Source organism: Talpa occidentalis, unplaced genomic scaffold (genome assembly GCF_014898055.3).
Source record: "Talpa occidentalis isolate TD23 unplaced genomic scaffold, MPIMG_talOcc4v2.1 talOcc4.9, whole genome shotgun sequence".
Taxonomy (NCBI): domain Eukaryota; kingdom Metazoa; phylum Chordata; class Mammalia; order Eulipotyphla; family Talpidae; genus Talpa; species Talpa occidentalis.
Window position 1 is genome coordinate 116016908 of NW_023605305.1, and position 24011 is coordinate 116040918.

Below are 24011 nucleotides of genomic sequence, written 5' to 3' on the forward strand. Positions count from 1 at the left end.
GACACCCCTCTCCCCAGCTGGCCCCCGCGCCCCGCCCCCCATGTCCAGGGCCTTCAGAGCAGCTTTCTTTTGCAAAATCAATCAGGAAAGGGAAAAAAGAGCTACAATGGAACAAAACAAAACGTAACAACTTGGACATGGGGGCTCAGCACCCCTGATCTGAACCCAGGGTCCAGGCGGGGTGGGCCGGCCCCGATGGCAGGAGCAGAGGGGCAGGCCGCTGCTTTGTGTTTCAGATCTCGCCCCGAGGGGGTGGGAGTGGCAGCGCCGGGCCGGCCCTCCTGGCATGCTCGTCACAGATACATCGGTCCTAAATTCAAGTGTCTTCAGAAAGTGAAGATGTAAACTACTCTTTGCAACATCAACTCCTAACATGTTACAAAAAAAGAAAGAAAAAAGCCCCCCCCACCCCCCACCTATGTTGAGATGAAGTCCTCGCCTCCCCACCCCAAAGGGCCTCCTCTTTCTAGGGTGTCTGTGGGAAGAATCTGGGGGAGGATGGAGCCCCCGGCCTGGAGCAAACTCTGGGTAACAGCCTGCCTTCCCCACACGCCCCGCCTGCCGTGCCGAGCCCAGCGGAGCCCCACGCTGAGGTTTCTGCGGTGCTGATACAGTACAGGGCTGAGCCACCCGACAGAGGAGGGGGTGGGGTGCGGGGAGGGGTCGGTCCAGGGCCTGGCGTGACGCAGGAGACAGCAGACGCTCGAGAGGCTCAGGCCCCTGGCAGGGCAGAGCGGACACTCATCGTGGGTCCCGGACACCGGTGCGCGGAGAGCCGAGGGGCGTCCTGCACCCTGAGCACAGGAGGCAGCGGACAAGGCGAGGTGCCAGCCGGAGCCACAAGGAGCTGGGGAACGCGGGGTGCCCTGCCGCGGGAGCCCGTCTCCCCGGGGTCTTTGGCCCAGCAGAGGAAGCAGGTGACACAGCCCAAAGCCCCCGGGTGGACACTCGCCATGTGCACCCGACACAGCCCAGTCTGTCACCGCCCTGGCCTGGGAGGCCAGCAGCCTCCAGCCACGTCGGCGTCGCTCACAGCCCAGCTGAGCGTCGGGCCGGAGAGGAAGCAGGTACACTCTATGTCCACATATACCTTCCTGCTGCGGCTGCGGCGGGCAGGTCCCGGCGCCCACGCCCCTCAGCCCTTGCTCCCAGGCAGGGGTGGGTGAGCAGAGATGGTGTGCAGAGGGAGGCCCCCCCAGTCGCCCTCCGGGAGAATGGCGCCGGTTCCCAGGGGACAGCGCTCCTGGAGCAACATTTCCACGGCTCTGCGGCCAGGGGTTCACTCCGCCCGAGGAGGGCACGGTCCAGCTGGGACAGGCCGACGCGTTCTGACAGTCTGAAGCAACGCGGCCTTGGGGCTCCCAGGGCAGGAGGAAGGGTCGCGGCAGGACCGGGCCGGCGCGAGGTGACGGAGCACAGAGAGGACGCGAAGGCGCGAGCCAGGCTCGTCCTCCCCGGGGCCACAGCGGGGCGTCGAGGCGCGGGCCCGCCTCCAGCGGGGGGCGCTGTCCACGCGCTCGTGGAGGAGGAGGCCGGCCCCACGGGATCCGGGATCCGTGTCCAGAGCGGTGGGCGCTCTGTGAGGTGACTCCGGCGAGGAGAACAGGCATTTGGGCGTTTCAGATTCCCGCTCCACAATAAGGCAACTTTTAAAAAAATATTATTTTCAAGAACAAAACAAAAAAACCCCAAGGGCAGGGAACGACATCACTTCCTGTGAGTTGGGGGGGGGGGTGGTCTTCTGATTTTTTTTTTTTGGTCTTTTTTTTGGTTGATTTTGTCCTTTTTTTGTTTGCTTGTTTTTCCATTTTTTTTCAAGGACGGAAAGATCAGAGAAAAATAAAATAAATCATCTCTCAATAGTCTTCTGGGATGAGCAGCGTCTCTGGGCGTGGGCGCAGGGGCACGGGGAGGGGAGTGGGCCGAGGCGGAAGCGACCCCAGCCCCTTTCAGATCCTTTGGTTTCCTTCTCCCAGATGGCAGAAGGGCGCAGTGGGGACAGCAGGGGGCGGACGTGGTGATGGCAAGCCCCGAGGCCGGGGGCCGGTGTTCCTGGGGCCTGGGGGCGCGGCCATGGGACCCCGGGGCCTTCTGTGGGCTGCATAGTTGGCTGGAGGGAGAGCAGGAGGCCACGGGTGGGGACCGGGGCGGCCTGCCGGCGGCGGGCAGGGCTGCAGAGTGATTTTGGTAATCCAGACATACTATCAATAATTTAAAACTTGATATATATATATGTATATATATATATAAAAAACCTCCCTTCTTCCCCTCCCCCTTAGAAGATGGCCGGGTGGGAGGAGTCAGGGAGAGGAGGGGCGGGCGCTCCTGCTCAGGGGCCTCTGGCAGCCCAGCCGGTGCACACACACTACTCAGCACAAAGGTCCTCCCTGACGACCCCAGGCCGGCCCTCATCTGCTCCCTCTCCTGGGGCCGGGCACCCCCACGGACGCTTGCCCACCCCCTCCCTTCCCCCCACCCCAAGACCCGGGTTAAGGGGCTTTTCACTTTCCCGAAGTCTGTGTGTCTGAGTGCTGGCTTGTCCATTTGGCATCTTCCCGGACAGGCGGGCCGGCGGGTGGCGTGGGGGGCTGGCTGACCACGGTGGCGGGCCGGCTAGAAGACTGGGAGGGGCACCGCTTTCGGCCCTCTCCGCCACTACCTCCTGCTGCCACGGGGTGTCGCTTGTGGTTGCCTTCTTCACCCATGGGGGGCTGCAACAGAGGAGGACACAGGGTGTAAGGAGCACTCCCCACCCCACGTCCTGCTTGTTCACGCGCCCCGCCCCCGCAGGCCCCACCTCGTGCGGATGCAGACCCCTCACCCACTTGACAGGTGAGGACAACGGGGCACAGACTGTCTGCTCAGGCCTGTCAAGCCCTAACCCCTGCAAGCCCCTGCTCCCCACGGGACTGGGGGGGTGTGCGCTTCTCAGGGGATACCAGGTGGTGTGCGGCCTGCATTTGGCACAAAGGCCTTCCCTGGGATGGACTCAGCCCTGTAGGCCCTGAGCTGGACAGCGCTGAGTGACCCTGCGCTGCTGCAGCCTGGCTCCCAGCACCTCGAGGACAGCTGCCTTCTCCCCGGCAGTCAAGGCAGAGCCCCTTCCCCACAGGCCCCCATGCACGCACAGAACCGCCCCCAGGGCAGCATCCAAAGGTGGTGGAGTCAACCCAGCTTCTGCTGGCAGGCTGGAGTGGCACAGGGCAGCCGTGGTGGGCAGTGATGCCGTGCAAACAGCCCTGTCCACCCCCTGCCTTCTGAGGGTACAACGAGGAGGCTGCTGTGAGACGCCAGCACCGGAGCCAATGGGGCGACTGGGCTGTGCAGGACCAGCACCGCCTCTGCTGCCATCGCCCCACGGCCCGGCATGCCTGGGGCAGTGAGCCAGAGTCGCTGCTGGGTGTTACTGTCAGGTGCCAAGACACCAGCTTACAGGCCTCTGGGTTGGAACTGGCCTCTCCCAGAAGAGGTGCCCATCCTAGTCAACACGCTGGCCAGGTCAGGACACAGCAGCGAAGGGTCACAACCAAGCGTGCCAGGGACTGGGCCCTGGCCCCGCACCCAGGCGTGCCCGTCTCTGGTCCAGCATTTGCTCCAGGACAACCCGGGGAAAAGGACAGAGACTTCCACTCACGTCCACTCGGAAGTCTTCGAGACGTCGGAATTTGCCGAGGTATTCTTGAAGTTTGGGGTCAATGTCCAAATTTTTGGCTTTGGAGTATTTCAAGAAGGCCCAGAACTTCTCTAGCCCGTAGAGCTGGCCTGTGGGGAGAAAAGGGAGGGCGGCAGGTGACACGCAGCCTCCCGTGGAACTGCCCCCGGGGCCGAGGCCCAGCTCGCCACGCCAGGCCCCCCGAGTGCCAGCTCTGCTCACCAGCTTCATAGTCCTTCACCGTCTCCTCCTGAAAGTCCTTGAATATGTCCAGCCGGAACTTCTTCTCCAGGCCGTAGCTGTAGTATCGAAAAAGGCACTCCAGGCCGTACCTGGGGGGACATGAGGCAGGTGAGCGGGGCCTGGCGAGCTGCACAGCAGCCCCGACACTAGGGCTGAGGCCACGTGTCCCCAGGGGCTCTGGCTGGGCCGCCTCGGCAGCCTGTGGGGGTGTCTCGTTTGCCAAGGGCCAGCCGGCTGGTCCCTGGTCACAGGAGACTTCAGCCCCACAGAGCCCGAGATGTACCGTCTGTCCCTCGGCAGAAAAAGCCCACCAGCCCCTGGCAGCTCTCCCGAGGGCACCGAGACACCCGCCAGCAGGTCTGCTCGTGTCTTGGACTTGGAGTCTCCCTTCCAGAAGCACAGGCCAAGGGCACCACCCTGACGCAGACCAGGGTTTTACAAAAGAGCCAAACGGCAGAGGAGCGTTAGTAAGAAAATGTGAAGGTCTGAGAAAAGCGGTCAAGCAAAGCCACGGCAGACGCGCATGGCGACAGCAGGCTGCGGGCACCGGCACAGGCCGTCCCAGCAGACACCAGCCTCTGCCCACACGGGCGCGCTCTCGGGCAGCCCTTCAGATTGGGAGGTAATACAGAAAGGTAACTTTCTGTATTTTCTCCACTTACAACGAAAAGCAAAGTAACTTCTATAGGAAGACAAGTATCTAAACGTGGAAGATGCTTCTTGGTCATAAAGGAGGCGCAACAGCCTCTCCAGGGTGCCTGGAGTTCTCGGCTCGTCCCGAGCCTGGACGCCCTCCCAGCTTCTTGCACGTCCCCGCCCCTCCCCACCGCGCACGGGCACGCCTGACCTGGGGGACTCTAAAATTTTCTCTAGCAAGTTCCTGAAAGCAACGCAGCGCCTCTCACGGAAGACGGTGGAGTACGTGACGGCGCCCCCACACGGGGCGTCAGCCACCCATGGGTCGACAGCACTGAGCAGTGAAGCAAGGGGCGGCAGAGCAGACCGCAGCCCCCACAGGCAACTGGAACCACACAGCCGAGAACGCTCTGCCTCCCCGCTTCGCTAGGGCTGTGGTGGTTTAACCCCATCAGTCACACAGGAGGCGGGCGGCCGCGACAAGGAAGCGGAACAGACGCAAGAACGCTACCGGTCGTGTGCGGTATTTTCAGAGCAAGTGGGGGGGGGGGGGGGCAACCGAGACCTCGCGTGGGGCTGCTCACGGCGAGCAGAGGCAGCCGCCTCTGGGTAGCCAGTGGGTGTGGAAGTGACACAGGTGCGCTAGCTCACGCGTGCAACGGGCTTCTAGAGAAGACCCACAGAGTCTAGCGGCCCCAGCACCATGGGAAGGACCCCATGGCGTGAGGGGACTTCTCGGCCGCACAGCCCTGGCCTCTCTGGGCTTGGAGACGCGTGAACACACCACTGCAAGCACAACACGGCTCTTCGGCAGACCGAAGCAGACGCGCGGGCGGAGGGCGCAGGCCGGCAGCGCCAGGGCCCTCACCGGTAGCCTTCTTTGGCGTCCTCCAGGGCCAGCTGCTTGAACTCCTCATACATCTTCTTGTTGAAGTGATCTCGGAGGAAGAAGGACCAGAAGCGGAAGAGAGTGTTCATCTCCTGAGACTGGCCAATGCCCAAGCGTTTCCGCTCTGTGGGGAGGAGAGAGACACCCCTCAGGGCCCATTCTTTGGGGACAACGGGATCTGGGGCCCAACGGGATCCCGTGCCCGGCTCCGGCACCGAGGACCCTGCTCTCTCCCAGGGGCGTTTCCCGAGCGCATGCACCGAGGGCCTGTGCTGCCAAGGAGCCGGTGCGTCAGCCAAGGACGTGGGCCACCCCGTTACCCCGCACGGGGCACCCGAGGGCAGTCAGAGCAAGAAGCACGACCCGCGGGTGCAGCGCGTCAGTGTCCTCCCGCTCGCGACCCGCCGCCCCTCAGGAACCACCCCAGGAACACCGCGGCCCCACACACCACCAGGCAGCGCAGCGGCGAGACACAGCGGACGCCACTGGAAGCGAAAAGCTTTGGTGTGTCCAAGGGCCTTGTGAGCAGGAGACAAGACAACCCCCAGCACCGGCACGTCTGTAAACGGTGCGTGTGCGCGGGAGGCGAGGGGCCCGTGTCGTGAGGACGCGGAGCGCGCGACAGCACAGGCGAGCCCGGGCAAACAAACAGGCGAAGGGCCGAAACCAGAGAAACAGGCTCTTCTCCAAAGACGGCACATGGCCGGCTCACGGTCACGGTCACGAGAGGCGGCTCAGACCAGCAGAAACCGGGAATGCAAATCGAGACCCCAAGGAGGTCGCCCACTGCACATCACGCGCGAGCGCTGGGGCACCCTGCTCCCAGAGCCGGGCCGGCACTCCCGCCACCGGCCCCTCCACCCCGCAGAGAGGGGCACAGCTTGCCACGGTGGGAGGCTGCTCGGCACCAAGAGGGAGGAGGCCGAGAGCCAACAGTCACGCCCACGGTGAGCGAGGGAGGAGCGGCTGCCTGGGCCCAAGGTCCAGCTAAGGCCCAGGGGGAAGAGGCGGAGGTGAGGTGGGGCTGGAAGGGGCGCAGGGCCTTTTTCAGTAATAAACACCTGCACGGGGGACTCTGGGGGCGGACGCATGGCCCGCGGAGAACACACCGAGCACCTCTGTGCCCTCTCCCGGCCCGCGTGGAGTCACTGGCTGCGATCATGCCGCCGCTACACCAGAGCGGCCATGACCCGCTGCTGGAAAAGCCCACAGCTAAAAGGTCCCGTATTTTGTGATAAAAAGGAAACCCGTGAGAGCCACCTGAGAAGGGCTCCGTCCACGCCAACCTTCCGGAGGAGGGTCTGCAAAGGGCGGCGTGGAGCGCCTCAGCTCTGCAGGCCACACTCCTCTCCCCCAGCCCCCCATGGCTCCTTAAGAACACGAAGACTTCTGCGCTCCAGGGCTGCACAACACCAGGCTGCAGGCCGAGCAGGCCCCGGTCTGGGAGAACCCAGTAGTGACACCCAGTAGTGACAGAGACCACACAGGCCAATGGCTGAGCCAGCTGCCTTGCAAGAATAGGACAACACTTTTATCGACGGAGGAAGAGGAATGTTCAAGAAGCAGTCTCCGAGCCTCCTGCACCCCACGGGCCCTGGCCCGCCCGCCGCTCCTCACCGTTAAGGCAGCGCCGACGGTACTTATGGTAGACGTGCTGCGTGAAGCCATTTTCCTTGAGCAGCTCGTGGGAGGGGTGCTGGAACTTGGGCAGGGACTGGGGGGTACAGCCATAGCTGCCAACCGCTGGTGTCCCCTCCGAGGGGCTGGAGCTGCGAGACCAGGGGAGACGCCGTCACCGGGCTTCCCAGAGCAGTGTGTGGTGTGAGCAGCCCCGTGCCAGCCGGAACCCAGGCGCTTGTGGGCACCGACGTGTGAGCTTCCTGCTGCCCGCCACTCCCGTGCCAACCTTTGCAGCATCTCACGGAGGAGCCAAGGCTCAGAGGCTCTGGAGTTGCAGGAGACCCAGCCCCGGGCGTAGAACCCCTACAATCCCCTGAGTTAGCGAGTGAGCTTCCCTTGATGAGCTATTAGGGTTTAATCCACCTCTATTTTCCCTCAAAGCACGCCCCTTCTGTCTGTGACTTCTGCAGAGAGTGGAGGGCTTAAGTCAGAGGCTCCCTACCTTGCCTAATCAGAGGATCTGGGGCCATTTGACAGAGATAAATGAAAAGGAATTTGGGCCCCCCTGTCAGAAGCTGGGGCAATAGATGGGTTGGGGCCTGGAACCTCACTCTGGCCAGGCTGTCTGAGACGGGCGCAGCCAGCCACACCACCGAGAGAAGCCGCCCTCTCCCCGGGCCTGGGGTTTCTGGACCCCCCTCACTCCTGGCGTTCACACGTGCGTCCCTTTCCTTTAACGACCCAGGAGATCCCCCTCCTCAACCCTCCTGTGGGCCCGCACGCCCCAGCACCCGCTGTGGCCGGCACCTGATGGAGGCCGTCCGGGGCCTGTGCTCGCGGGAGTCCATCACCCAGCCCACATGGCTCTCCAGGGGGGGGTTGGAACTGTGTCTTGTCTTTCTTTTCCGAGGCATCTGCAAGGGTCAGTCCAGGATTTGTTCTTTATCGCACTTGCACAGGCCTGGCAGCCAAGCCCTACAGGACTAGCGCCCCCTTGTGTGCACGACCTGGTCTGCGAAGTCATTCCTGGCTGCTCACACGTGCGCGCAGCCGCGAACCAAGCCCCGGCAGGCCCACCTCACTGCACGCACGCCGGGTGCAGGACAGCCCGACCCACCCAGGACCCTACGCCCCTCAAGGCCTTGGCACAGCTGCACGCCGCCCGTCCACCTCCAGCCTAGCCTGCACGCACGCTTGGTGCCGCAGGAGTGACTCACCTTGGCGTCCAGTGTCCGTCCCTCCTTCACCACGGGGTAAAACCGTGAGGTCTGGCTTGAGTCTTTGAGCTGTGGTGTCCGGGGGGTGCGAGGGGTGCGGGCATTGCGGTAGTTTGGCGACTCTGGGACAGTGGTGGGGAGAGAGCGGGCGATGGTGGAGGGCTCTGGGGCACCAAACAATTTGTTGGCCAGGGCGTCTGTGGGAACTGCAGAGGCCAGGTGGTCAGCAACCGGGCAGCCCCCTGCAGGCCCCAGCACCCCCTGGCAGGTCCCACGTGTCAGCCCCTTCACCTTGCTGGAAGCGAGGTGGCCCAGGGGGCACCTCCTGGTTGGGGTCCACAGGGGGCTCAGGGGTTAGTGTGTCGAACTGCTCCCGGCTGATCATGTTGACTTTCTTGAAGTTCTCGACTTCTTGCTGCAGAGGACGGAGGGTGGGACGAGGAGTTGGCAGGACCACCCCAGCCTGCTTGGGGATGGAGCTGTGCAGACAGTGGGAGGGCGGGCCCGGCGCTCTGCCCTCAGCCACACCCAGTGACTGGGCAGAGCGCGCAGCCCAGGGGAGCGAGCTCGTGCCCGACCCGCTCTGCAGCACCCAAGAGCTCACTGCAGGCCTCCTGCACATCTCCACATGCGGCCTTGCCCTTATCGCCACCGTTGTCTGCGGCCTGGCTCCTTGAGGGCCGTCTAATCTTCACCCCGGCGCCACCAGCCCCCTGCACACGGCACAGCTCCCCGCGCACTCGCGCCCCCGGAGGCCCGCATCGTGTCAACACCACTCCTATCCACACGTGAGGCTCCAGGCTCAGCCCCCTCTGCCTGCCGTCACCGGCCCCGCTCCCCACCCTCTGCCGCGCCTCACCTTGATCTGGGAATACTCGGGCTCGAACTTCTCAGTCCACAGGTCCTGCTCGTAGTAGAAGAGCCCATCGTTAATGACCTTGGCCAGCTCGGCGCTCATCTTGGCTCGAGAGGTGTGGTTTCCTGTGCGGTCCCCTCCCGGGTGCCGGCGCATGTATGGTGGCGTCTGGGTGACGATGAGGATCTTGTTCACGTCCCGGTCATCGATCTCATAGTCAGAGTCCTCGTCGGACCAGGCGGTGAAGGTGTTCTTCCGTCCGTCCATCTGCTCCATCTCCTCGTCAAACAGGAAATCCAGCTCCTCCTGCTCCTCCTGCTCCCTGGATGGTGGCGGCTGAGAGGGCGGCTGCGGAGGCAGGGAGGTGGGGTGGAGCAGCCTGGGCTCCTCGGACTTCTAGAATGGAGACAGGCCAGGGCAGAGGGATGACCTGGGGTCCACGTAGCTGTCCCTGAGGCCCTGCGAGCGCCAGCGAGGCCCAGTGTCAGACCTGGAGTGGGAGTCATGACCCAGGGCACCTCGCCGGGGACTCCAGGCACCCCCACTCACAGCTCACACCAAGGCCTCCACCTTCTGCCCTTCATATAGCACCGGCTGTGGGTGCCCGCTCGGCCCCTGGGCGGCCATCCTTTCTCGCCTACCCAACCATGCCCCAGCAGCTGGGGCTTCACGAGACAAGGACCACCGCTGCCCGCTTTCCAGCGCGTCCTCAGGACCCAGCCTGGGGCCTGGTGATGGCAGCTGCTCTGCTGACTGATGAAGAGCAAGCACCCGCTGACTAGGGTGTGAAGGGTCTAGCAGCAGACTAAGGAACAAGACAGGGTCCCTGACCTTAAGGAGCTCAGTTTAGTGGGGAGAAAGTCGACCCACTAACCAGTGGGGCAGAAGCATGGGGAATGGAGGGTTGCCTGGAGGTGGTGATAGTTAGAGGTGCGCAAATAGCAGCATGTACCCCAGCAAGCGAAAACGATGCTATCAGCAAAAAGAAAACAAAAAGAAAAGGACATTAGTGTGGACAGGCTGAATTTATCTGTGATGGGAAGGGAAAAATCTCAACAATCCTCTGCTGGACAAAGAGCTGCCCACACACCTAAACCTACATTCATTACGAGCACGAGGGGCCAGTGGTGCAGGGTCGTGAAGCCTGGCCCTGCCTTTCCAGCCCCTGAAGTCTGGGGCCTACACGGCATGCGCTCCATTTAACACGTCTCCCCACGACTCCAGCCTGACCAGCTTTTTCAAGGACTGTGGCCAGAGGGAGGGAAATTTTGGAGCGGGAAGCCCCCGCAGGAAGGGTGGGGAAGAGAGCCTGCAATTCCACAAACCCCAGGGCCCAAGGTCATCTGAGCCTGCTCACAAGCTGCAGACCACAGGTCTCTCCCAGAGGGGCTGGAGAGGGGCCAGTAGACACCTGATCACGAGCTCGCTTTGCACGGTGTTCCAGGTCAGACCCAGGACTGCCTGTTATGTCACGGACAGTCTGACTCTTCCTCTGAAGAGGGAGAGGCCCATGCCTGGAGATGACCACACGCCTGCTCCCTCTTCTGAGAGCCTTGGGCTCGCCCAGGGCAATACGGGGAAATTCAAGAGAAAGGCACTTACAATGTAGCCCCAGGGGTTCAGACAGGGCAAAAAGAACAGCCCAGCACGGAGAAGGCTGGGACATCGCAGCCAGTCTGCAGCCCTTCCAAGAAGGCAGCTAGGAACCAGTGGCTGCTGGGCCCGAGGGTGGTTCCCAGGGATGGAACAGGCTCACTGGCTCTCCTGCACCTCCGGTGACCTCAGCAGCGGGATGACCCTGAGCCACGCAGCCGCCATGCTACTGGGCCTGCCCCTAGTCCAGGCCCCGGGGGCCCACCCACCTTGGGTCGTGCCGGGGAGGGCCGAGGCCTCTTCTTCACTTCGATCCAGTTCTCCGAGTCCAGGTCGGGCAGGCTGGCAGACAAGCCCTTGGGCAGCGTCTTCAGGTTACTGACCTCCTCTGTCTTGGTTGGCACGGGGGTGACTGCACGGGGCGAGCCCGGCGCGGACTCTGAAGGGTGGGAAGGCGAGATGTCACCCTCTAGGCGCTTCCCAGCCAGCGCCGGCAGAATCACAAATGCCAGGGACCCACCTGTTTCCTTCTGGTAGTGCTGGCGGGGCACAAACTCTGGGCAGTTGAGAAGCTGGGAGAAGTCGGTCTGGGAATAGTCCACTATTGGGGGGCCAGGAAGAGGCCATTTCTCAGGCTCCTCCCTCCGGCGGACCTTCTCATCAACCATCTCCACCACCTTGCTGTCCTTCAGGGCCTGAGCGGAGGGGGAGGCATGTGGGGTGGCGTGTGAGCCTGAACCCCCACCGTCAGCAGACCCAGTGCCGCCCGCCCGGACCCAAGAACAGCGCCCCCAGACGAGGGGGATGCCCCAGCCGCAGGGCCGCAGCCTGAGCGTTCACTGGCATTTGAGTGTGTAAGGGAAACCCAAGCATCACAGACCACCTCAGGACCCCAGGTAAACTGCAATGGGGACAGGTGGAAAGAAGACAAGTCTCTTATGGCTGATGGGGTGGGGACACTTGCTGGCAGGCTGATGGCCCTCAGCCGGCGTGCGGCCAGTCCACACTGGCAGAGACCTCCGCTAAGACACTTGCAGAAAGGCGAGAAGGAAGGAAAAGTGGCCACTGCGTCTCCCCTGCAGTGTTTCACACAGTGGAGCAGAAACCAAAGGCAGAAACCGTGATGGCAGCGCCTTCTAAGGGGCAGGCTGCCAGCACAGTGGCGCCGACTGACTCGTAATGGGGGGACTGATTCACAAATGGTGTCTTCGGGGGAAGAAAGGGAGACACTGAGAGGGGAGGGCATTTTAAGCCAGACCTCCATGAATGCCCCGTGACTTCGGAATCATAAATACTTTCCGCGTGCTCGTGGAAGCACTGTCAGAACCACGCCTGTCAGCCGTGGAGTAGGCAAATGTATAATTACGTTGACGTCAATACAGATCACAATTTTTGGCAGAAAAGGAGAGTTAGGTACAGAAGATCCTTAGTTATTAAGTGAAGACCCCATAGTCCTGAACTTGAACAGAAAATATCACTATAGGGTCATAATGTGTTTTATTAATGAGAAGGAACTTCTAGAAACAATGATCAGCCAGGTAGTAACAAGCACCCCCTGTAAAGTGGCTTTGTGGAATCTGAATGCCATAAATACCATCTGTTTGAAACAGGGGTTAGAAGTCCTCGACAAAATGGCAAATTCCAGATGGGCATGGCTCAGTGTGTTAACTGCAATGGGTTTGAGTTGTGAAGTCTGTAAAGGCACCAAATTATACTTAAAAAACAAAAAACAAAAAACAAAAAAACCCCCAAAACTCATTGGTGACCTTTGAATGCTTTTAGGGGTCAACTCAGCTCTGAAAACTCGTGCCCGAGGGCAGACTGCCCTTACCTGCCCGCCCGCCCCAAACCTCCTGGTAACGGGTAGCTGCCGAGGCAAAGCTGCCCCTCAGGAAGCATCCCGGCTGTCGCGAGGACCGAGGGCAGGACCCGGCGCACGCCACCACTCTCCAGTCCCTAATGAACACCAGGCAGCCTACAGCAGCCACTGCAGCCACTGGACACCGGGCCATGGCAGAGACATGCGTCCGCCCACAGCCTACCCTACCCGTAAAGGTTCTTGACGAGGAAGGGAAACCTCTGAATCCACATCACTGCCTTGTGAACGGTCAGGACTATGGAAGTGCAGGTGACGCAACACCACCGTGTCTTGTAGGAAATCCTACCGAACACACTACCTGGTGTTTTCAAGTAACGACTGCCAGGAGAGACAGCAGGGGGGAGATGCACTGAACGCTACGTGGTCTCGGGGCTCTGCGTGCTCATAAATTCCTGAGGTGAATGCGCAACCGACTAAATATTTGATGACATTAAGAAACTGTTAAGTCCTGTCTGTCAGGGAGAGGAACGGAAACACTGATGCACTGTCTGTCAGGTGGCCTGAGGGCGCCTCCCAAATCTTTTGGGAGCGGAGACAGAGGAAGGCCGGCCGAGTTGGTGGCAACCGCCAGGCCGGCGGTGGGTTCATCGGACCTTTCTATTCTTATAAAAGTCTGAAATATTTCCAAAGGCGAGAGAGAAGAGGAGGAGGAGGAGGAGGAGGAAGCTGGGGAGCAAGGGGGGCGTCTTCCAGGGAGTTCTGCCCTGGCCCGAACGGCAGCTCCGTAAGCAAGGGCCTGCCCTTCCCCGGCACCCAGCCCCAGGCGGGGAGACATACTGCAAAGATGAGCGAGATGTCAGTGGTCAGGGCCTGCACTCGGTGGAAGGACGCGATGAGCGTGATGGGGAGGAAGCCGTCAGTGTCCATCTTCCGTCGCAGGAAGAAGTCTCGCTCCAGGTTGTCCACACTGAAGTAGTACTCACTGGCGGGGAGCAGAGACAGTTACACATGCGCTCCCCATTTGGCCACACAGTGTCCCAGGGAGCCCGACGTCCCAGTCCTGCTGGGCACACAGTCTTCAAGGCGAAAGAAAGAACTGCTCTGCTCACGACCCGCCTTGGGGCCAACCCTCCTCAGCCACCACCTCCTCCTGCTCCATAAACACCCAGACCCAGAGGGCCAGTCCCTTCTCCCTGCGCACCCCGGGCTGACAGAAGGCACATCTGAGAGGTCTCCCGCCTCCCCCGCCCCGCCGAGGGCTGTGTCTCAAGCGGCCAGGAGCCAAGTTCCAGGAGAGCATGGTCCCAGGCCGTGAGCCGCCACCACCCGACGGGCAGACTCAGGGCACCGCTGGCCCCGGCGGGAGGGGCTGGGCGGACGCCTGCGGGCGACAGGCGAGCGCAGACACCGCCCGCCTCTGTCAGTGGTGCTGTCTGACCTCCGGGCAACTGCGGTGCCGCCTCGGCAGGCGCGTGATGGAAAGTGCGCTGAAAGGAAGAGCCAAGAGCCGAGCCCCTCCGCACGCAGCCGGGGGCGCCCCACTCACATCTGGCGCTTGATGTAGTCCTTGAGCAGCTCCTGGTCCACGCTGTAGAGCTCCGTGCTGCTGACGTTGTCGAAGTAGTAGGTGATGTTGTTCATGTATTTGGGGGTGCGAGGACCCTCTGCACCGTCGAACTTGCGGTAGCCGAACTGGTAGTCAAAGTGCGCTACGGGGGGGGGGGGAACAGGGCCGTGAGGGCGAGGAGAGCCCCGCCCGCCGCCCCTGCCGCGCACCCTCGGACATCCCGGAGCCCAAAGGGGCCTCACGTACTTCGAGCGCCACCCCGGCCGCGTCCCCGGCCGCGACCGCGCCCCCGTCCACGGCCACGGAAGGAAGCCCGCGCCCCACCAGCCCCATCACTCTTCACACTCGACGTCTCATCCTGGTCGGGCCAGGCGGGCTCCGCTTTGGTCTCTGGTTGCCAGGCTGGGGTGGGGGGGGCCACGGGCACATAGGCGGCAGGCTCAGCCCCTGCAGGGAGAGGGCATCGGGTCAGGCCCGAGGGGGCCCCCACGCCCAGTCCCTCCAGCGGACCCCGCAGACCTTTCATCTCCCCGCGGCTGGCGGGGGCGTGGCGAGGCTCCGGCGGGCGAGCAGGGCGCGAGGCCAGCTTCTCTCTGGGCACTTCGGGCTTCATGTCAATTTGCAGCGGAACCCACTTGTGTTTGTTCCCTGAAGGACAGCAGGGGCTCGTGAGGGCCGCAAGGGGAGCTCTCCCAGCCGCCCCTGCCCTGGCTGCGGCTCTCAATGTGGCGACATGGGGCCCCTCCATCGTGTCTCAAACAAGCAGGCCGTGGGCGTGCCGTGCAGGCCCTCGCCGGGTCAGAGCAGCACCCTCGGGCCAGATGCAGCGACCACGGGAAGCCTACATGCCCCGCTGCCTGCAGATGTGTGCTGAGCCAAGCGGCCAGCTCCAGGAGGCGTCTCCAAAAGGCAGGGGCCGCCCTCCCCTCTCCCTGCAGGGCAGGGCCTTCCGCCACAGGGAGACAGAGGTGCTAGGAGCTGGCACTGCCGGCCCGGCCAGCACACGCCGCAGCAGCAGGACTTCGGCCGCGAGGCGGCTAGACTCGGGCCTACAGTGGCCGGGCCCGCACCCCCGCTGCCCGTCTCTGAACGGGCACACCCCATCCCGGGGCTGGGGCCTGGAGGCTCCCCAAATGCTTCTCCATGACAGCAGGAAATGAAGGCCCGTGGCCCGGGTCGCTGGGCCTCCCTGGGGCCTCCGGTGACTCAGCCCGGGGGTCTGACGGCCCTGGGCCCGAGACACCCACCTTTCTTCTTCTGCCCCCCGCGCTGGCAGTCCTCGTCCCCGTTCTTCTCCTCCCCAGACTCGTCCGACTTGGCTTTCGGGCTCTCCTTGCTCTCGCCCCCTTCTCCTTTCTCCTGCTCCTTCATGTCCTTTTTGGGGGGCAGTTTCCGGGCCGGCTGAGGCTTATGGGGCTGGGGCTGCAGCGGGAAGGGCAGGAAGGGGAGTCCCTGCCGCTGGGAGCCGGGACAGAGCGGCTGGCCCGGCGAAGAGCCCGCTGGGAAGGGAGGCCCCGCGGGGAGGAGTGACGGGCCCGCTGCGGCCATGGGGTCCGCCGAGCGGGAGATGCTGGCCCCTGGGCTGTCCGCACCAACCTGGCTGTGAACTTAGGCCAGGGGCCACAGCCAGCAAGGGCCCTAGGCCATCGGCCCAGACAAAGGCCTTGCGGGGGAAGGCTGACCGGGACGCCCCCTCCTCGGGAGCTCAGGAGAGCCACACCACAGGTGCCTCCCGAGGATGTGCCCTCGAGAGTGGGAGGCGGCCGCCGAGCACGCTGATGGCCCAGGCCGGCAAGGTCGTGACAGCAGTACCACAAGCCTGACTTCCCAGGCCGCATGGCCACTGGGGGTCTGTGCAGGCCTCGTCCAGCAGAGGAGTGAGCCTGGAGTCGTGGTGAGGCCAGAGGGAAGGAAGCCGCGGTAGCAGGGTCCCCCCAAATTGTGCCGATGCTGCCGCACGGCTGACCATGCACCCGCCCCCCCAACTCACCTGCACACTCTTGTGGGCTATCTCTCCAGGTGTGGGCCAGTTGATTGCATCTCCAAAGTCCCCAACCTGCAAGGCACGTTCTGTGAGGCCCTGGGGAGACCCTTGCCCTGCTGCGCAGCCCCCTGCCCAGGACACAGCTCTACCCGGAGAGCAGAGGCCAAAGCCTCTGACCACAAGGACAATCCATGCTGCTGCTCCCAAGGGACCAACTACTCAGAGGATCCTGAGTGCCACTCACCGGAACAGGAAAGAGGCCACCACCTCCAGGAAGTCCCCTTGGGTTGCCAACCCCTACTCCTTACCTTGCTGCCTTTGCGCTGTTTAGGGACTGCTGCCCTCACCACCTTGGCAGGAGCAGAATGTTCTGTAGGACAAGAAGGGAGAGGGGGTGATGATGAGCCAGGAGGGACCATGACGGATAGAATGATAGTGTTCAAACATCCACACCAAGTCACTGGCCCCTTTCTGAAGAAATCGTGCACAGTGAGCGCATGGAGACAGGCAGCTCCCCTCAGCCCCACGCCCTCTCGTGAAAAGGGCTGAGTCCTGGAGGGGGTGTGCAGGGCACACTGAGGCCACGCCAGCTGGCTCCATAGCTCAGGCCTGTAGGGAGGGTCACAAAGACCCCTCTGGCTCTGCTGCCTGAACTGTTGTGTGTGAAGAGACCTGGGACAGTCAGTGAAGGCCAGATAAAAACCCTAAGCAGGCAAACGAAAAGTCGGGGGGCATCTTCTAAGGCAGAACTATCCTCAACGCCTGTGGTCAACACGGACTGGCCCCTCAGGGGAGACCCCCTCTGCCTCTGCAGCTTCCCAGGAAAACGCAAGCCCCATGTGACTCGATGGTTCCACCGCCGGGGGCTGAGCCCACGGGACAAGGTGGCCAAAGCGAACAGGCAGCCACAGTGCGGCTCTGAGGACACCAGCCCAGGGCCCCCAGGTGCCCGAAGCCAAGCAGGGTGCCCACCCGGGTCCTGCGTGCGCGCGTACCCAAGGCAGGTGCAATGCGCAAATCAGGCGCAGTAAGGGACGAGCAGCAACGACGACACAGGAATATTTTTACCAACTCTGCCGTGAGAGCCGCATGCACACGCTCTCGAAACACCCTCTGCTTCCAGACATGGCGGAAGGGGAGCGGCCGCCGTCCGTCACCAGGCCAGTGTGCCTGCAGCGACTGACGGCGTTTGGAACTCTCCACTAGTTTTCACTGGGGACAGACACGGGCTTTTAAAGCAGGAAACCGTGTGCTTTGTCCCTGTTCTGGGAGGAGGCCCCCCATGCCTGCCTGAGCTCAGCTCCCCTGCTTTCTCAGCGCAGGCCTGAGCCTGGTTTCTGCACCTTCCTTCCCAGAGACCTGCGGAGGTGCCCCCGGGTCCTGCTCTCCCACACCTCTCCCTGCACTCTGCCTCCACTGTTGGCCAGTGGCCTCAAAAGGAATGTTCCCCCCTTTGATCAAACCCACATTCTCTTAATGAGCAGAGTTCGAGCCTGGCTGTGAGGCCACGGCATTCTCGGCCTCTGCCCCCACTAGAGCCACTGCCTCCTCACGACCCCCACAACGTGTCTCTTGAGAGCTGGGGCCATGGCGCCCAGCCCACAGTACCCCGTCCCCAGGGCTGAGCAGTGTGTGTGTGTGGGGTGGTGGCTGACCCCACCCTGCAAGTCTACAGCAGCAAGGTGAAAGAGGCGACGGGGCAGGGGCCCAGGCAGGTGCCCCTGAAGACGTCCTTGGAAAAGGTGAGGGAGCTTTTCAAAAGTCATTGCCACTATTTGTAGAAACTCTTCCAGAACCCTGAACACCTGCTGTGCTGCGCCGCTTACAGCCTGTTCCCCAAGATCACCGTGGCCTGGCCAGGCACTCAAGTTCAGTCTCCGATGGACAGAAGGGCTGGTCTGCCCCTGCGAGGGCCCGAGCGAGCCATAGGAAGTGGCAGGACGGAGCCACAGAAGACTGGCTGGAAAAGCAGGCCCCGGGTCTGGGTCTCCATAGGATCCACGGCGCCCCCCTCAGCTCTGTCCCAGGAAGAACAAGTCCCAGAGAGGAAAGCCCCCTGGGGGAGAGAACTTGTGCTGGGAAGCAAAATCCTGCCACCTGAGAAGCCTCCAGGCCTGGGGAAGCCCAGGAAGGCACCCATGAACCTGGCAGGACCTGGCAGGACTTGGCAGGACCTGCAGGAGGCTGGAAAGGGAGAGCTGACTTCAACTGCTCACCCCTTTATAAGTCCCCTCCTGGCCGCCCACCTTCACCAGGCAGGCAAAGGTGTGTGTGCACACACCCATAGCCGGTGCGCAACAAGCAAGGCCTGAGTGTAAAATGGCTCCCAGTGAAAACCAAGCCCCGTCCTGGCCAGGTTAGGTGCATTGGCTGTCACCGTCCCAAGCCCCTTCTAAGGAAACTAGACTCACTGTCCTGCACCTGCCCTAAAAAAGTTGTGGGGTGCTGGTTGGGGTGAAAAAGATCAGCATCAAACCCCCTATTTGCAGATGGGGAACAGAGGGCTTCTCCAGCCAGGAGTCAGGCGGGAGCCGGGAGCCTCTATGCCCTTGTCCAGTGCTCCCTCCAGCTCCCTGGGGGCTCTATTTGTCCATTGCAGGGAGACCCCCTCTGTGCCATCTAAGGGTACTTCACTGGAGGGGAGGGCAGCAGGCCAGTGGCCTCTTGCTCCACCCCTGAGGCAAACCAGGCACTCCAGGGTATTGAGAAGGGCACCTTCTGTCCTGTGGTTAGGCAAGAGCCAGCCTGGTGGCGCGAGGGCAAGGCGCACTCGAGCCACACCTAAGCTTCGCACTCTGTGCGCGCGGGAGGCTGGGCCCTCCAGCGCGCTGCTGGGAGCTGTCTGCACAGCAGACCCACCGTTTGGATGCCAGATTACTTAGACTGGTGGGGGTGGGGCGCTAGTGGGGTGGTACGGAGGTTGCTGGGTGGTGCGGGCGAGCGGTGGGTCCTGGGGTGGCAGGGCAGAGGGCCCCTGGGAAGCGGAGCGGCCGAGCGCATGTTACCCACGCAGCCCCCCACTCAAACGCCTGGAGAGGCAGGATGGCCGCCCACGCGCACAGCTCCAATGGCTGTCCCTGCAACGCTTGGGGAGCCCCTATGAACCTCAGACCCTCGTCTGTAATGCACGAGACAGGAGAACCTGGAAGGCGGCCGGGACCCGGCACACGGCACGTGCTCAACGCGCGCGCAGGGTTCAGCTCAGACTCAGGAAGCTGCTCTCCCAGCCGTCCCTGTCCCGAGGCGGAGAAGCCACCGAGCAAGCCGGCAGCACGCACGCGGCAGAGTGCGGGAGACACCCCGAGGGCACGTGGGCTCCACTACAGACCAGGCCCCTCTTCTTCCGGGCAGTGCCCGCAGGAGGGGGGCACTCACACTGCCCTTCAGAGCCAGGCTGGCTCCAGGGCATTGCCCAGCAAAGGAAAGCTCACATGCTGGCTGCTCTGGAGGGTGTGGGAGGAAGGGAAACCTGCCCATCCAGCCCCCCTGGCAAGGCAGCCCGGGCCACGCCCCCAGAGGGAGAGCGCGGGGCTGAGCCGGTGCACCGCGGGGAAAGGCCAGGTGGTCTCCCTGTCTCGCCGCAGGAAGGGGCGGAAGATGGTGGCCGCTGACACGGTCAGAAGGCAGCTCTAGGGGGTCCAAGGAGCAAGGTGTGGCTCGACGGGAACAGAGTGAAAGCTTCTGGGGGGAGGGACGGACCGACAGGCACGCGCGGGCCCGGGGAGAGCACGGGCAGGAAGTGGGCTGGAGAGAGCACGGAGGCCAGGGCGGGCGGCGAGGGCGCCTAGACACGAGCCTTCAGGCCAGTGGACCAGGTCAGCCACAGGCTTACTTGGAGACTGGCACCACCTCCTGGAGGCTGGCATCCGGGCAGGCAGTGCGCCGTGACTGAGAAGTACTGCTACCTCGCAGCAAGGTCACCTGTGAGGACGAGGGGCTGCCCACCTGCCCCGGGGGCTGCCTCCCGGGCTCACCTCCCTGTGGCGGGAACCAGGCACTGCAGTCAGCCCAGGGCAAGAGGCACCCGGGGCGCCCTGCTGGGGTCTCACACCAGAGAAAGGGGCTTTGCTTTTCAGTGCCAATTCCTGCGCCCACAGACAGAGCCCCAGCCCTCCTGGGGGCAGAGACCCCACAGGCTCCAGAAGCCAGGCCCCAGCCCAGCACCCCCCGGGGGCACCTGCTCCACCACCGAGGGAGTAGTAGTGGCTGTGAGGAGCGCGGGGGAAGGCGAGGTTCCGACCCCCATCCTCATCAAGGCAGGCAACGGGCTGGCACAAGCTCTGTGCCCAGAGCACCGACCAGGCGCCAGACGCGTCTCGGACACAGAGCTGCTTCCTCTAATGGGGCTCACCGCGGGGCGCGGCACCCACAGCCAGAAAGCAGCGAAAGGGCCCGAAGCCAGGAAGCCTGGCCCCGACTGCTGGGCGGGGGTTCCGAGTCAGCCCCGTGGCTGCACGAAGCCTGAGGCCACAGAGCGGAGCAGGTGACCCTCAGGCCAACTGCTCCTGTCCTGCCCGAAGAGGGCAGGGAAGTGGCCACCCGGCTGTCTCCCGGGCCCCCACCCTTGCTCACCCCAGGTGCGGGTCCCCTGACACGGATCTGCCCCTGCCGCTGCCTGCGCTGCAGCCCAGGGCCCCATGGGGCGGAGTGGGGTCCACGAGACGCTGGGGCTCCCCACGCCTGCGGGCAGGAGCACACCCCCAGAGCAGGGCTGGCTGCGCTCCTTACCTGGCCACCGCTCGCCCAGCCTCTCTCTGCCCAGCCCTCCCGCCCGGCCTGCCCCCACGCAGCAGAGCCACGCAGGGGGGCCGCCGCGCCCAGAGGGAGGAGTGGGCGGGGGGGGGGGGGCCTCCACTCAGACCATCTCCAGGGTGCGCCAAAGGCAGCAGCCGCAGACGGCAAGTGCGCCCCTTGGCCTGGGGGCAGCCCAACTCCCAGCACGTGATGCCCCGCCCCAGCCAGCCCCAGGCGACTATCTTTAGCCTGCGGTGACCCGGGCAGCTGGTGTCCCTACCGCCCTGCCCAGATGACAGGGACCCTGCGGCCCGCCACCCCCGTCGCCGCTGCCAGTCCCGAACGTCCTGCCCGAAGCCAAGAATAGGCACAGCTGCAACCCGCCGGCGCCAGGTGCCCACTGCTGCTGGGGGGCTTCGCACAGCGGCTTCCCGAGCCGCCCTCTTGCTCCAGCTGCTCAGAAAGCGAAACTGAGGGCAGGGACGTGCCCAAGGCCACACACAGTGCCCGCGGCAGGTGCCCACCCCCGCTTATTCGCCCGCCTGTGTGGACTCCTCCCAAGGAGGCCTCCCGACATTGCTCTGGACCACACCCGAAACGGGTCTAGAACCGGGTCAGCACCACCGCATGAGGGGCCTCCCCGCCGAGCAGGTGGGTTCCCATCCCCCACCAGGTGACAGCCAAGCGACCCACCCAGGTCACGAGACGGACGGGGAGCAGAGCTAGGAGGGAAGTCGGGTGACCCCCGGCCCAGACAGTGATGGGCGCTCTGCAGGGCAAGTGGGAGCTACGAGAGGGCAGGGTCTTCCTCAGCCGGCGCCCAGGCCCAGGACTGCAGCCTGGCCACAGCAGGCTCCTCAGAGGGCCAGCCCTCGGCATCACAGCCGCACAGCGCAGGCGTGGGGGGGGCCCAGACCTGCGCGTCTACCTAGAGTGTGGGGTGGCTGCAGCCCGGGGACCCCCAGAGGCCCCAGCAGAAGCCTCAGCGCGGCCCCCACGCCCACCAGCGCGGCTCGCAGGTGAGCAGTCCTGCTTCCCAAACGCTTCGTTCCCCTGGGAACCTGGCCCCCCACGCCACATCTGGGGTATCTGGCTCTGGCAGCCCGTGCTCCCGCAGGACTGCAGGCCACCATCCAGGCAGGTCGAGGCACAATGGGCCACCCCCACTTCAGGCAAAGCGCACTTGGTTTCTATCATCCTGTATCTAGGGCCTTCTTTGCTCTAAGAGGCTTCTGAATCCCCGAGAAATCGCTTACGACGACGCCCGCTGCTGAGGTGGAGGTTCCCGGACTGAGCTGAGAACTCATCTCTTTGTACCAACAGGGAAAGAGACCCAGGAGGGGCAGGGTGTGCCCAAGGGGACACGAGCATCACCACAGGGAGGCATGAGCGGCAGGCTCCTGCTGCAGAGCCTTCCGGAAGGCTGGGGCGCTGCCCCGGCTCCACACAATCCCGAGTGCACCCGACACCTCACAGGCCGGGCCTCAAGCCCAGCAGCACACACTGCCCCCTGCTGTTGCCGGCGCTCAACCGTCCTGAACACCCTGCCTGGCAAGGATAAAGCGGCTTCTCCACAGAGCTGGAGCAAAGGACAGAGGCCGAGGAGTGGTCTGGGGAGGAAGGGAGGCGGCGGGAGGCCAGGCCACTCTCCATCGGGGTGGCAGGCAGGCCCCTCGCTGGCCCTCAAGCTCCTGCTCCTGCAATGACTGAGCACTGAGCCCACCCCACAGGCTGCGCACAGACGTGGTAAATGGAAAACTCCAGAGCATGGGGGGACGTGCTGGATGTGCTGGCAGCAGAGAGCAGCACCCCAAAGCCAGGGGTCCTCAGTGTGCTCAGGGCCAGCCTCGAGACCCCTTTAGCACCGCAGGCTACACCTCAACTGGGAATCCTAGGGCTTCCCGGCCCCACCTGATACTCAGGCCACTGGGGAGCGGCAGGACCATGCAGCGGTGACAGGCAAGGGGCCTGCAGCCCAGACCAGCCTCCCCACCGGCTGCAGGACCGGCCGACGGCCAGAGCGAGCGCATCAATCTCTGAGGCGATTCTTCAAGGGGGCGCTAAAAAAGCAAAAATGGAACTTGTCCAGAGCGAGTATAGAAAAGCTCAGGTCACCTGACGGCATGTGCCTGGCAAACAGCCCGGGAAGTGGCTCCGAGAATCACGTCCCAGGCAGCACTTGAGACCTGGCACTGGAGGGCGCCGCTGCACATCGGGGCATCCCGCCCGCGGCACCTGCCCTGCGCGGGGTTATCCCGCCCTTTCACGCGCTGCTCGCTCTGACCACGGGCGCGGGGGCCCTGAGCCACCGCCACAAAGGACCAAAGGCTTTAGGGCTGTGGAAGGATCGGCTGAGGAGCAGTGAGGGTCCTCGGCCCCCCACCCTGGAGACTTTGGTTCCGGAATGGCGGGACCAGGAATCGGCCAAGGTGGGTTTGTCCTGGACACACTTGGGGCTTTCAGCTTTTTTTTTACTTTATTGCGTCCATCTGGGTCTCCGCTGCTAATCCCGACATGGGCCAGTTTCCCAGAAGCACGCGAGTGCCTGGGCTTCAGCAGACGGCAGAGATAGCCTCTGCTATGCAGGGTCTCGACTCAGGCTATTTTTTCCCTTTTATACTAATGTTTTTGTGATTAAATATTTCAGTTTCTTTAAGAGAAACAGCAGCAAAGTTGCCATAATTGGAATGGAGCCCAAGCCCGCCCCACCCCCGCCCGCTGGAGCTCCGACCCAGGGCCCTGTGGGATGCACCCCACCACCAGCAGGCACTACCCCCCAGAGCTCATGGAACACCTGGGGGCAGTGAGTCCTGGCCTGGTGGTGGTGGTGGTGGGGGGCAGTTTGAGGGGCAGAGCTGGGCTGCAATGAGGGAGGCTGCCGGAAGGGGGCGCAGTGCCCACCCTGTCCAGGATCTCGGCCTGGCAGACAGGCAGCAGGCCGACAGCAGCAGAGGAGGGGGCATGAGGGGCCGACCCCTCCCCTGACCCAGCTGGTCAGGCCAGGAAGCCACAGAGCAGAGTCCTGACAGACTCTGAGGCCACCAAGGGGCACTCAAGAGGGCCTGGGGCCTTAGCTTCCTAACAAACTCCAAACGGTGGCTGTGCAAGCAGCCAGGCCCGGGACCCGCTGCACCCACGCTCTCCCCCTCGGCTCACCGGAGCTCAGCCAGCGCAGAACCACTGCCCCAGGGAGAGGATCCT

The 24011-nt window shown here is 63.5% G+C and overlaps 1 protein-coding gene across 3 annotated transcripts in view; it reads right to left on the reverse strand.

Moving 5' to 3' along the window:
- Window positions 1-1523: 1523 nt before the first annotated feature.
- Window positions 1524-24011, reverse strand: part of LARP1 (La ribonucleoprotein 1, translational regulator) — a 35637-nt gene continuing 13149 nt past the window's right edge. The window contains exons 2-19 of one of the 3 annotated variants that reach the window (XM_037498148.2): window positions 16385-16446; window positions 16083-16148; window positions 15340-15514; window positions 14612-14740; window positions 14339-14539; window positions 14072-14234; window positions 13363-13507; window positions 11227-11401; window positions 10976-11145; window positions 9117-9509; window positions 8549-8672; window positions 8258-8463; window positions 7848-7954; window positions 7038-7189; window positions 5400-5544; window positions 3875-3984; window positions 3635-3762; window positions 1524-2711 (exon numbers count right to left, since the gene is read on the reverse strand). In XM_037498148.2, coding sequence (XP_037354045.1) covers window positions 2502-2711; window positions 3635-3762; window positions 3875-3984; window positions 5400-5544; window positions 7038-7189; window positions 7848-7954; window positions 8258-8463; window positions 8549-8672; window positions 9117-9509; window positions 10976-11145; window positions 11227-11401; window positions 13363-13507; window positions 14072-14234; window positions 14339-14539; window positions 14612-14740; window positions 15340-15514; window positions 16083-16148; window positions 16385-16446 — 2861 coding nt within the window. In that variant the 3' untranslated portion in view covers window positions 1524-2501. The remainder of the gene's footprint in view (window positions 2712-3634; window positions 3763-3874; window positions 3985-5399; window positions 5545-7037; window positions 7190-7847; window positions 7955-8257; window positions 8464-8548; window positions 8673-9116; window positions 9510-10975; window positions 11146-11226; window positions 11402-13362; window positions 13508-14071; window positions 14235-14338; window positions 14540-14611; window positions 14741-15339; window positions 15515-16082; window positions 16149-16384; window positions 16447-24011) is intronic. The other 2 variants (XM_037498149.2, XM_037498150.2) reach the window with 2 other exon arrangements.